Source organism: Mastigoproctus giganteus, chromosome 3 (genome assembly GCF_048544385.1).
Source record: "Mastigoproctus giganteus isolate SK-2022 chromosome 3, ASM4854438v1, whole genome shotgun sequence".
Classification (NCBI taxonomy): Eukaryota; Metazoa; Arthropoda; class Arachnida; order Uropygi; family Thelyphonidae; genus Mastigoproctus; species Mastigoproctus giganteus.
In genome coordinates this window covers 25,018,531-25,032,606 of record NC_143577.1, presented here as the reverse complement: position 1 = coordinate 25,032,606, position 14,076 = coordinate 25,018,531, and the positions used below count along the sequence as shown (strand labels likewise).

Sequence of the window (14,076 nt, the reverse complement as noted above, 5' to 3'; positions counted from 1 at the left end):
TCTATTTACCCCCAGGGATAAACGTTTTAAGGTCGTACAGCCCCGTGCCACTTCCGGTGCTAACATATGGGAAACCGAGTATGTGCAGGTACCACAGTACATCCTGGGTCTGCTGGGAAGGTTTAGTGATTATAATGAATTGTTGATGCAGCACTACTTATGTTGAGAAAGGCAGCAGATGCTGCCGAAAGCTTCAGTTTTATAGTAGTACGGGTTTAACGATTTTAATCTATACTTTACAGTCGATTTATTTATTTTATTTCACTTATTTTTATAAAGTTATAATTGGTCAGAATTGGCGGCATCAGTTATGGATACAATTCCTTTAAATTTGTTTTATCAAGAACAAAACATTCTCTGCAGCATACTCAGTATTAAGAAAATAACCGTGTCAATGTTGGTAATGTTAAATAAACTTTAAACAGATAAATTACATTTGATTATTTATAAATCTGGAGGTTGGTTGGCTGTAGATGGTTTTTATAGTGCATCAGCATCTTAGACCATATTGTTGCAGTATGTCTGTACAAGTGTGTTCATGGGCTGAACACAGAAAAAAGCTCTTACTAACTCCCCCCACCAAGATCAGCTAACTAGTCTCAAATCAAATAGCCTTTAAAAATTATTTCAGTCTGATGGGATAGAAGTCTAGACATCTCCAGATGAGTGACAAATGGTGAAATGACTACATTGCTTCCTCACTCTCTTCTACGGGGTGGGAAAATTGATCACAGAGGATTACAACAAAGGAAAAAAAAACCAATTCTGTTAATGCAGGCCAAGACTTCTTTCAATTCTGTGAGAGAATATCTGATGCAGGTTGGTACTGAACAGCAGTCTATTGAATAAGCAATATTAAGCATGTCACTATGATTAAGTTCTTTCATGAAACAATATCAAACTTTTTTGCACATATGACAAAGGTGCAGAATATCTAAATATATCACCTTGATTAGTTATTTTTAACAGATGCTTATGATCAATATATCTGCAAAGTATGGTACAATAGGCAGAGAAATGGTAGAGAATATAGTAATCTTCTCTATTAGTCCTGTAAGAGTATAGTAGAAAAAAAAAAAAAAAAGCAAGTAAAAAGTAGTATTGCTCTTTATGAAACCAACTGATTGCTAAATATAAGCATTGATTGTACAGATATGTCATCAAAACTAAAGTTGTGTGAGAATATAATCTTTAAATCAGATATCTTGTCAGGATCGAAAACGGTATTTGGAGGGGGGTGGAAGTTTCCCAGTCCCACAAAACATTGATTTACACTTGAATTCACATACAGCCCAAGGATCAACAAATCCAGATGTCAGGTTTCCAAAGCAACTAGCATTTTCTAGGTTTTAATCAGATTTTTTATGATTATAAATTTGTACTTGCCGATCATTGGCAAGACTTTTGACAGGGGTAAAGTATGATGTACCCTTAAAAATGGACATAAAATTGACAGCATTCTATTAGGGAACAATCTTATTGGTTGAAGGAATGCATTAGAGGCAGCACACCAGTCAGTCACATGTGCCTTTCATTAGGATACAAAGTTATTTGAGGACCATTTGCCATAACCATTTTTGACTTTTTTTTTTCCCCCCCTTAGGTTATCTAAAGTTGTTTTTTACTGCTTTTAACTAACTGGTTTTTATAAAAGCAATAAAGTAGTAGCTGAATATAGTTTTAAAAATGAGAAAAGTTGTACAGCAAACCATATACAGATGCTGAAACTTTTCTGATCATGTAGGGTAACATTACCAACACAAGAACAACCACTGCATACGGTGAGAGGGGGGGAACAATTGTTTACTTTCCAGAGCATTAGTATTGAGAAATGATTCAAGAAAGCAAGCTTATAACTGATCAACAAAAAAAAAAAAAAAAAAACCAACAACCACATTGCCTCCAATAGTTTATCTAGTTCTTCCTTGAAAATAATTCAAACTATGCACTTGCACAACAGATTGAAGTTTGTTCCAACAATCAACTACATGAAGGAAAACTTCTGCATATCTATCCTACAACCATTCTTCCTCAATTTGAATTTCTGCCCCTTCATGTGTATAGTTTAAGCAATAAGAATTCCATCAGCATTTAGCTTGCTCAATCCATTCAGTCTTAAAACACTTAAACCAGATCACTTCGCATGTCTGTAGTGTGCGGAGATCTGACTGCTACACTCTAGATGCTACAGTTTGTAGAACTGAAGCCTTTCTTGGTAAGGCCATTCTTTTATTCCTTTCACCAATCTCTGTCCCTTTTCTGCACCAGACCAAACAGATCCACATCCTAAAATGAGGCTTCTAGGCCTGTACTCAATATGAGGCCTAACCAATGCTTTTCACAGTGGGCTGGGCTAATCACCTCTTTCCCTACTAGCAAAATTCCTGTATATATTTACAGAGTACCACATAGTTAGTACATTAATCTGAGATTATGGCTACCCATATGCAGTACTTTGCATTTGTCAATAGTAAAAACTTTAAATGCCATTTCTCAGCCCATCTGTCTTAACTTTTCTAGATTTTGTTGCAGTAGCATACAGTCATTTCTGTCATTAACCACTTTACCAACCTTTGTATTATCTGCAAACGTGGACAAAAAGCCTGATAAGCCTTCATCAATATCATTGATAAATACAGAATACAACAATGGGCCCAACACAGAAACCTGGGAGACTATTAATAACATTAGCCGACGAACAGCAATGTCTATTGATTACCAGTCTGTCTTCTCACACTCAACCATCCCTTTATCCATAACAGCAACTTAATGCTACACTGCCCCAATTTTTATAGCAGTCGCAGTTTTATGTACAATATAAAAAGCCTTTCTTGAAATCCAAGTATAGGATATCAAAATTATTATTTGCATCCAGGTTCCTTTGTTATTATATCAGTGGTGCCCAATCTTTTGTCACCCAAGTCACACTTTAAGTTAAAAGAAGAATATCAACAGTACACTGAAATAGTGATTGCCATTGAACTCAGTGGAATTTTTCCTAATCTTGTGACACACTAATAGAGAACCACCTTATTATATCATACAGTAGTGCTCAAAAAAATTGCATCATCTCATTTTTTAGGTTGTTTGTCCTTATAAGCAAAGCTAATCTTTTAGAAATAGTTCAAAGAACATAAGAAAGAACAATACATATATGTAACTATTAATTATAGAAAAATTTACTTTTATACCTTATGCGTAGGTATACGATGAAATAAGTACTTTTTTACCAAAATAAAAGCATGCTTCTTGGTTCATATCATAACAAAAAATTCTATGAAAGCAGTGATTTTTTTCATTACTTTGCTCATACTAGGACAACAGGCAGCTATATAACCAAAAAACAACAAAATGCGCACATTTCGTTGTGCCCACCTCTTGCTTTGATGAATGTGCACATTGGCATGACATCAACTGGATAAGGTTTTGAATGTATTCCTGGAAAATCTCATTGTACCAAACACAGATTAATGTCTCCTGTAACTTTCTAAATGTTTTTTTGGTTTCTTTTGCATTACCAAAACACCCATTTTGTTCCAACAATTTTCAAATTTTATTGAGGTCTGGATTGTTTCCAGGCATGTTATTATATAAACTCATTTATTCTTCAACCACTTCTGCACCTGTGGACAGTAAAATAAATTATATTTATTTAAACAAGAGTGCAACATTTCATAAAAAAAAAAACACACGCGCAAAAAAAAAAACCCAACAAAAATTCAAACTTTTATGAAGTACTTATGGTTTTGGCTCTATGACATGGAGCAGTCATCCTGAAATGGATGATCCTGTTCCATGTCAAAGAGCATTGTAATTGGCAAAATCCCCATAGTAATCTAATTGTGGGAAGTAATTTTGTCTCAAGAATCCTTGTACATCTCAACATCCACAGTATCTTTCACAATTTCAAGACAACCAACTCCTTTTTCAGTCAGGATGAAATTCTTCTCTTTGTCTGACATGTTGCTGGCAATCCAAACTATGCAAGTTGAATTTTAATTCATTAGAGAAAATAACCCATTTCCACTGATCTTCAGACCAACCAGCTTGCTTTCTTGCTCACTTCAGATGCTGGGGTTTCATTTTTTCTGTCAAATGTGGCTTTCCCTCCCCCCCTTGGGTGATGTGCTACTAATCCCGATAAGGAAAAGGAGTCTATGTACTGTATCAGTACTTGCCTTTACTCCTGTATTCTCCCTCGATGCTGTTTTGAGATCTTTCGATGAGAATCTTCTGTTTTGGATACACACAAATGGACCAGAAGTCCTGTGCTGCAGAGGATATTCTTGGACATCCACTTCCTTTCTTTCTGTTTAGACTGCCAGTTTCTGATAATGTTCATAATAAATGTGCCACTATTGACTGATTACAGCGAATCCTTTTAGCTATTTCGTGCTTAGAATGCCCCTCGGCATTCAACACAGCAGCAACACTTTTCCAAAGTGGTGTTAATTGTGAAAACTTAGCCATTGCAAAAAGCATAGAATACTGGGGTCGTCGCATATGCATTGTATTTATACTGCCGCTAGGGTGATGCAATAGTGTAAGCAATGCTATTACAAAACATATCTTGCAAATTTCACAGAAATTCTGTGAATTTTGCAAGCGATGCAATTTTTTTTGAGTACTACTTTAGTATCCAATCAAATTGGTCAAACAAGATCACCTCTTAATAAATCCATGGCGTGACTGAAGTGCAACTTCATGCTTCTGTTTAGATAGTCCTGCATTACTTCTTTAACCAATTACTCCATCATTTTCCCTGCAACAACAGTTAAGTTAACAGGTCTAATTACTCATGTCACCTTTTCATTCCCCTTTGGAATTGGGGATACATTTACACAACCCAGTCCACTGGGACCTCCCTTGAATCCAAAGATGCCCTCATAATTATGGCTAAGGGTTTGCATACATTCTTTGCTGCCTCCCTTAATATAATTAGATCTCATCTACTCCAGGCTCATTTTTCACATTTAGCTTCAATTTCTCTTCCAATTTCTTCTCAGTTATCACAAAATCATTCAGCTCCCTGTTAGAGTTTGATATACACCTGACATTCCCTTTCCTACACAATTCCTCACATGTGAATGAGGATGCAAAATGCCTATTCAGTTTCTCAGAAACCCAAGCAGGATCATCAACAGTTAAACCATTGACATGAAGTGGACTAATGTGATCCAACCCCTTCCTTCTACCGTTAATAAAAGTAAAGAAGGCTGTTGCTTTTCTTTGCCAGAGACTTTTCATAAAGTGCCTTAGCTTGCCTAACCTCCTTTGTGAATTTGTCACAGACTAGTTTATATTTAGTAAACGCTGTATTGCCTGATAATTTATATGCATTCCTCTGCCATGAGTCCCATTAGTTCATCTAAAGTCAATTAGCACTGCCTAAAACAGTATTTCTTAGATGGTATAAAAAGCCTAGTACTTTCTATGATTATTTCCCTGAATGCTTCCCATTTAGAATTTATTGTTGGTAATATTATCAGTTGATCCTACTGCACAGAATTTAAGAACTGTCTGAGACCACTGTAGTCATCTTTACAAGGGCAAAAACCTTCCCTTTAACCATAATGATAGTTAATAATAAAAATTAAGCTAAGCTATACATATGATCTAGCCATAATGATAGTTACATCTTTAAGTAAATCCCACACCACACTGTGCCCTTTTTTTGGTCTGCAGATTCTTAATGCATGAAGAATCACTGCTGATAATCAGATCAAAACAGTATTGCCTCTATAACGTGTTGCTGTAGAAAACAGTCATCCAATAAATCCACAAAAGTCTTGCATGTGTGTACGTGACCAAACAAAAACAAGTTACAGTCAATATCTGGAATGTTAAAATCCCCTATTATAAGACATTCTGATTTACAGGCTCACTCTATTGCTCTGTATAGCTGTTTCTTATCCTCATTACTGTTATTAGGCCTAAAACACATTCCTACTGTAATTTTTTTTTCCCAGTGCTTATGTCATACTAAACTGACTCAACATTGCACTGGCCACTTTTATCAAATGGCTGCACTGCCTTATATTTAATGTGCTTCTTAAATTTAACCTTTCCTTTGCTGTATCCCTTCTGCACACATTGTACACCCCATATTCAAATTCTTCATTTATTTATTTATTTACTCAAATTGAGGTGTACAACTTTACCACAGAGCAGTATATAATATTAGGGTAGCTAAAACAATAAATAACATGAAAATGAAATATAAATGGAAAAGTGAAAGACAAATTGAATTATATATAACATATATAATATAAATTGACGTTTGCAGGGGGAGCAGCACCCAAGATGTCACAAGGCTCTCTTGAGTTACAAGATGGTAGTTTGCTGAAATATGTTGCTCCAAAGTTCCTGGTTATACTCTGGCACGACCAGCCGGTCAGAGAAGCTTGATATTAAAGGCATCTATAAGATTCTGCAGCAACATCTCCCATTCTTACACCAGCACAGACCTTAGCTCACCAAGTGACCAAAGAGTTGGCAACACTGCATGCTGTGTGCGTGCAATGTGATGCCCAAGGGTATCCCATACACGTTCAATCAGATTCAAGTCTTGGATGATCATGCTGGCCACAGCACTCATTGGATATCTTCAATTTATATTCCTTCACCACTTGAGTTCTATGTGCAATGGCACTATCATGCATGAAAAGAGCATCTGGGCCAAATGCACCTCCAGAAAGTTGCACATATGGTTTGCAGATCCGTTCTCTGTATCTCTGCACAGTTGTGGCACTGCTATCAAAAACTTTGAGAGGGGTGCAGCCGTTGATCATTATTGTTGTTGTTATTTGGTTTTTAGGAGCATTAGCAACTAAGGCCATATTGCTCCGGTGCGGTGGTCATTCCCTGACCTTTCTGCATGCTCCATATTTGGTGGTGACGGGCTCTAACCCCGGTCTAATCAAGAAGCGTGTGCTACGCACTGCTGTTCCTTCCCACGTGGCTACGGAGGCGCTCTGATCATTATTACATCCCACACTAGAACACCACCTGCACCATAAGTGTCCCTTTTTCTGATGCTGGAAGGATGTATTCCTTGTTGTCTCTAGATGAAATAATGTCTAGAATCTGTTTATAAGCTAAAATGAGACTCCAAGAACAGAACTGAATTGTCAGGGCTCCAAGTTGCACATTCATCGCACCAGTTCCAATGAGTTCTGCAGTAATTTGGGGTTAATGGGATACAAACCACTGGCTTCCTTGTGTGGAGGACATTTGAATTGAGCCTACTTAATACAGTCTGGTTGGAAATGTTTTCACCTGTGGCTGCAGCAACCTCAAGAGACAGTTGATGACAGGACATTGTAGGATTCCAGTCTTGCTGTCAGAGCCCGGTAAAGGTCTGATCTCTGGTTGATGTAGCACTCTGGCAACCTTGGCCAGGTCTTCTTGTAATGGTTCCTGTCTCTTGACATTACTTCCATGGTGCTGAAACAAAACTGCATAGCACATTAAGCCAACATGCCACCTCTACCTGTGACTGCCCAGCTCCAAGTTGTCCAACAGCCCACCATCTCAAAGAATCACCTAAATGATGATGACTTGCCATCCTGAGTACAGGAGATGAGTCTCTCCCACTGAGCAAGCCAAAAAACAGGAATGAAGTGATGTAGTCACGACCCACGTCTCTATGGGCATGAATAAGTTGCATAATGCACAGCTCTGTAAGGTGGTAGATTAATTTCTATTGGGTACTCTGAATTTGCATGCCAGGATGCTTATTATATCAAAATATTCACTTTTGGCAACACTGTTCACAATAAAATTTATTGCCACGAAAGACATTTTGTTCTATTAATTTTGTTGAGCAACATAGTAGTAATACTAAAAGTGTTTTTTCTTTTAAAAGGTTTCCATATCAAAAATACCCACACACATATTTAACTGCTATACATGCAGAGATGAATATTTATACCAAAAAATTGAAAGGAATGTTTTGATGCAACATATCATTTTTGATCAAACAAATTCTTTTTAAATAAAATAAAACTTATAACAAAATAATAATAAAATTAAAATTAACTAAAATAACTTATTTCAGATTGGGCCTTACCTGCAAGGACATGTTCTGCTGAAATTGTCTTTTTCTGCTGTTTATTACAAATTTCATTTGCTTCTGATGATATGTGATGAATAAATTCTGTGCAACAATTAAGAATAAGTTCACGTGCATCATTGGCAACTCTAATGTGAGGGAGCAGTTCCTTAATCATCTTGTTCATTGCCGCCCTTGGAATAGTTAGATCTTCATCATTTTCAGCCATTATTCTAAAAATACGTAATAACAAATAGCAATAAATGCTAATCATTGACAAGTAATTAAAACATTTGTTAGAATCTACACTTTCGCTAATTAAGAAAATGAATTCAGTAATTATTGTATTTAATTCTATTTTATTACTAATACAGTATTTTGCTGTTTAATGGACAAAAATACATAACTAGATAGAGAGAGAGATGATTTTTGAAAATGCATATGACTATTTACAATGAATATTTAAATTTTAAATGTGTAATTTGACAAAAAATGCATAACTTGACATAGTTATCAAACTTTGCTTATGGAGGGGGCAAATAATTCTCCTCAAGCTTTAACTGGAGGGACAGGTCAAATTTAAAGACTGATTTCAATCATACAGTTCCATACCAATTCCTTCCAAAAACAAAACTCACACCTGCTTTTAAGTGCCAAATTGTTTGGTGACGTGTTTTATACTTCCTTTGACTACTGAATCATGTTGCGGCAGGGGGGATTACCCCATTTTCTAAACTTTGTGTTTTCTAAGGATCTACATACGATTTTAACTTAATAATAATTTGTAGCAATATACTGCCTGGAAGGGGGAAAAAAACCCTGTCAACCGTTTTCTGTACAAATTATCTGGAGAAATACCGTGATAACCAATCAATTCCGCATGAATTCACCTTGCAAAAAATTACAAATTTGGTTTATAACTCAATAACGTAACTTGCTTAGCAAGACAGCTGATTTTGTGTGGCTAGCACTGCAAGTGGCAAGTTTTTTGCAAACACTACTATTGGAAATTCATGTGCTGAAAATATAGGCAAGTCTCAATTACTAACACACAAAAAAAATAATGGACCTTAGTGCCCACCTAGTCGGCACAACATATTACTTTTTAATTTAATTATAGGTAATATCTTATGTAAAAATGGCTTCTGCCCTATTGAAGCCACATGCAAATAAAAACAATTCTGACTGCTATTTTCTCAGAAATTCAGAGCTCGAGTGAGTGTTAGTTAGCAGAGCATAAAGATCAACCAAACCATATTTAGATAATATAATTAGATAATAGAAGTATAGTATCTAATAATATATTAGATAATATAATATACTAATAACCAATTTTAATGTAACACACATTAATATACAGGGAGATTCTAAATTATTGTTAGGGTTTCTGTGGCCAATAATTTCCAAACTGGATACAACAAAATAAAACTGCTTACGGAATATGAAAGTGTAACTCAAAGTTTTATTTGGCAACGCTGTATTTGCCACATTGATGTCTGGGAGATATTGACAGCATTACTTCAAAATGGCGACTGTTCAAGAGAAGGCAGTGTGCATACTTTGGTTTTTCAAAACAAAGTTTGATATCACAATGCAACGTCGTTACAGAACTCGGAATGGAAAAGATCCACCTTCAGATAACGCTATCTGACATTGGTTAAAGCAATTTCAAGAGACTGGTAGTCTTCTGCTCTGAAAAGGAGCAGGAAGACTGAGCACTTCGCAGGAAGATGTTGATTGAATCCACGAAGTGTTTTCTCGAAGCCCACAAAAATCAACTAGACGAGCTTCTTTGCAGTTAGATATACCACAAACGACTGTTTGGAGGGTTGTTCATAACCCTCACCGCCTTCACCTCTGCCTACAAACTGCAGATTGTGAGGGCTTTAAAGCTGAATGATAAACCCCGCCATTTCCAATTTGCCCAAGACATTTTGTCAAACACCGAAGCTGACGAAAATTACCTTCAGAGATGGAGATTTAGTGATGAAACAATGTTTTACATGTCAGGGAGGGTAAATCGTCATAACTACAGAATATGGGGATCAGGAACCCTCATGCTATTTGAGAATTCGAAAGAAATAGTCCAAAGGTCAATATCTGGTATGCTTTGTCATGTTCAGAAGTTTGGGGGCCCTTTTTCTTTGTGGAAAAAAGTGGCAGCGGTGACCTATCTGTACATGCTACAGCTGTATCTGTTACCCCATTTGGAAAATCATCAGCCAAATGTGGTGTTCCAGCAAGATGGTGCACCACCACATTGGGCTCTTATTGTCCAAGAATTTCTTGATGCATTTTCCTGAGTGCTGGGTTGGGCGTGGTGGACCAATTCTATAGCCTCCGAACTCACCCGATCTTATGCCGCTTGATTTCTTCCTGTGGCAATAGGTGAAGGACACTGTGTACAAGACTCCCGTGACCTCCCTCGATGAACTGAAGCTCAGAATTGTTGCTGAGATAGAAACAGTTACACTGCAAATGCTGGAGAATACTTGGAGGGAAACTGAATATCACTTGGACATATTACGTGCCACGAAAGGTGCACATGTTGACGTTGTTTAGCATTCTGCAGCATTGATTTTTTTTTTTTATGAAAACCCCAAACATGAAAGGTATCAAAAACCTATAGTACTTAGTACTGTGCATGGGTTGGAGAAGTATGGGGGGAGGGGGATGCCGGAAACTTTGCTCTAGAGACTAAACACTGGTTTCACCACTTCAAGCCTTCAATAAGCAAAGTGGTGGTATTTCACCGGATGATGAAAGTCATCTACCACCTATAGGTAATAAAAAACTTTGAGTAACACTTTCATATTCCGTAAGCAGTTTTATTTTGTTGTTTTCGATTTGAAAATTATAGACTACAGAAACCCTGACAATAATTTTAGAATCGCCTTGTGTGTGTATATATATATATATATATATATACACACATACAAATTAATTAAAATATATACATATGGCGAAATTATACAATCTGTTATGTAAAGAAGTTTCCCTTTCTATTCATATAATTCTCTCATAATCCTACATCAGTTGGCACATTACTAAATGAGAAATACATACATGACCAAATTATAAAAAGTGTTAAGTGAAATTGCCCTCCATATTCAATGTAATTCTCTCCTATCAAACCACATAAGCATTTGCCTTTCAACTGGGATTTTTCTTCTGTTCCCCCAGTACATTCCTTAAGCTTACCACAACTTATTTCTAATTCAATTGTTATTAATATTTGCAATTTTTTCTTTCTCTAAATTATTACTTTCATATAGTATTTTAAATACTCTTTATGTATTCCCCCCCCCAAGACTTTCTATTTGCCATATTGTATAACCATTCCACGTGTTAGAGTCATATCTTTGTTTTCCTAGTAAAATTTTGTAGAAAGCCCTCCTAGACCTTTTCCCACCTTATTCCATGGTTATTTACGTTTAGGCAGATACACTGGCGTCTTACTGTACTGAAACCATAAGAGAAGTCTGCATTTGATTCCTCTCAAAAACTGGAAGAATTTCTTCTACAGACTTAAAATTCTTCTACATTTTCACTTATGGGCACATGCTTGGAGGCTATTAATACAATATTTATTAATGATTCACTATTAAATGGGTCACTGCTTTTGCACCATGTTTTGTTTGTAGTGAACTGTCAAGTTGATAATTAGAATAGTTTTAATTGCATCTCATATTGTGGATACCTTCACAAAGAGTGGCTGAGATATTGCACTACTTTGAATAAGTAACACTTACCAGTGAAGAAGACTAATGTTACTTATTCTCGGGGGATACCAAGACGGCACAGTTTCAAAGCTTGTTGGCTTACTCATTGGTGGGTGGGCAGGTACCCTGTTGTTGCAATAATCAAATGTTTAAATGCTAAATTAGGCTTATTGATAATTGGTGAATTTGTATTCTTAAAAGCCTGATTGAGGGACATTTTTGATATAGTGTCTCCTAGTGTGATATAAATAATATCAGCCAGTTTGGATGTTCAGGTGGATATCATATTTTTGCCACATACAGCAATATTAGTTAGTGTTTCCCGAATAAAGGGTGGGGGTTTACGTGCTTTACAACATAGGCTATGAATCGGGGATGTATGAAAGGCTCCCAAAGAGATGCATATAGTACTGTGGTGAATTGGATCAAGCCAACAAAGAGCACTGGGTATTGTCCAGTTGATACTGTCCAGACAAGACAGGAGGGAATTATATATTGACAGCTTTGTCAATCAATTTGACCCTGAAGAGAATGTGCAAGAATTTTTCTCCACGTGGTCTGTGCTTGTTAACAGGAAAGAGACTGTTTTTACAGGGATAGGATACACTTAAATAAGGGGTGCAAGAATATTTGCTGATGCTATCGAGGTAGTGATAGGTTGGTCGGAAAACTGCTAGATTGGGAGGGAGGGATACACAGACTAACATATTAACAAGAGACGCAGGCAGAGGTTAAAGTGAGATTCTTGCACTACTTCTACTGTAACGTTCAGCCATCTGGAAAGCAAGGTGTCAGATTTCAAGCCCTGCTGTGGGTCACCATAGAAGAAGTAAATACATGAGCTGTATTAAAGTAACCAATAGTAAGAACAGATGCACATGAACTTGCATGTACACTAATGCTAGGAGCATTGTAAATAAATTTGAAGTCCTGATTAAGTCATCAAATGTAGACACTGTAGGGATATTGGAGCCATGATGTCATGTATTCATAAACAGTGGTGAAATTTGAATACAGGGAGAGTACAATGTATACAGGAAGGGCATAGTGTTTTGGGTGAAGTGGCACTGGTGGTTGGTATTTGCCATAATCAGTTCTCTTGTATTCACATACAGTTCCCTGTAAGTGCAAGGATGCAAGTGACATATTGTCAAATGTCATGTAATGTAGGGTTCTGTTGTTGTTCTGGCCTCTCTATCTAGGGGCCCATGGAGCACCATAGACTCCTAAATTCTGTTCATGGCATGGTGAGCCAGGCCAGGGAATACAGAATCAATATTTTGACTAGGTTGTCCTTGGGATCACCTGAACATCCCAGAGAGGGTTGACAAATGGGGGGAGGTAAAAAAGAAAGGTTCAGATAGGTTGGTGAAAATGGGCGAGGATGATTAAAGTGGTGAGGGTAGAAGGAAGAGTAAGCAAGGAGGTTCAGATAAGCTAGCGTACACTGTGTATGCTGGTAAGTGAAAGGGATGCATACCTTTCACTAAGATTCCTCTGGTTGCCTGTAGTGGAAATAGTGTCCTACATTTCTATAAATAAAGAATTTTATTATTATACAGGAAGGACAGACAGGGCAGGAGGGGTTATTCTCCTTTAAGAAGCAATTAAATCTAAGGCAGCATCCAGTCAATATGGGTGACAGTTGCAATTTTGAATCAGTTTGGTGCAACATAAGCACTGAGAAAATGAAAATTAGATCAGGAGTGTGCTACAGGACTATTCTCATCTATGATGAGAATACCAAATAACTATACAGAGAAACAGAATGGGCTAGTAAATCGGAATGTTTTATAATGGGTAAATTAACTTTCTGATGTTGACCAGAATTCGTGTGATCGTTCGGACATTAGCAAGACTTGTGCTTTTACTGGATGACTGTTTTCTGCAGCAGCAGGTTAAAGAAGCAACAAGAGTAAGCAGAATTCTTGATCTTGTTATCATCAGCAATTCTTCATGCATTAAGAATCTGCAAGTAAAAGACTCACTGGGAGGGAGTGACCACATTGTACTGATGTGGAATTCACTTAGAATAAATAGCTACTGTCAAGGGTACAGGGAAAGTTTTTTTGCTTTCACAAGGCTGATTACAGTTGTCTCAGTTTTTAAATTCTATGCAGTAGGACCAACTGATGATGTTGTAAACAGTAAATCCTAAATGGGAAGCATTCAGGAAAGTAATCATAGACGGTAACAGGCTTTTCATACTAAGAAATACCATTCAAGGCTTAGACCTAAATGGATGACAGATGAAACTTGTGGCAGAGAAGAAAAATGCATGGGATGCATAAGCCGACCGGG

At 36.9% G+C, this 14,076-nt stretch overlaps 1 protein-coding gene across 1 annotated transcript in view; it reads right to left on the bottom strand.

The window, feature by feature from the left end:
• NC2beta (negative cofactor 2beta) overlaps nt 1-14,076 on the bottom strand; it is a 58,900-nt gene that overhangs the window by 9,843 nt on the left and 34,981 nt on the right. Inside the window, exon 2 of the mRNA XM_090370438.1 lies at nt 8,072-8,286. Coding sequence (XP_090226564.1) covers nt 8,072-8,282 — 211 coding nt within the window. The 5' untranslated portion in view covers nt 8,283-8,286. The remainder of the gene's footprint in view (nt 1-8,071; nt 8,287-14,076) is intronic.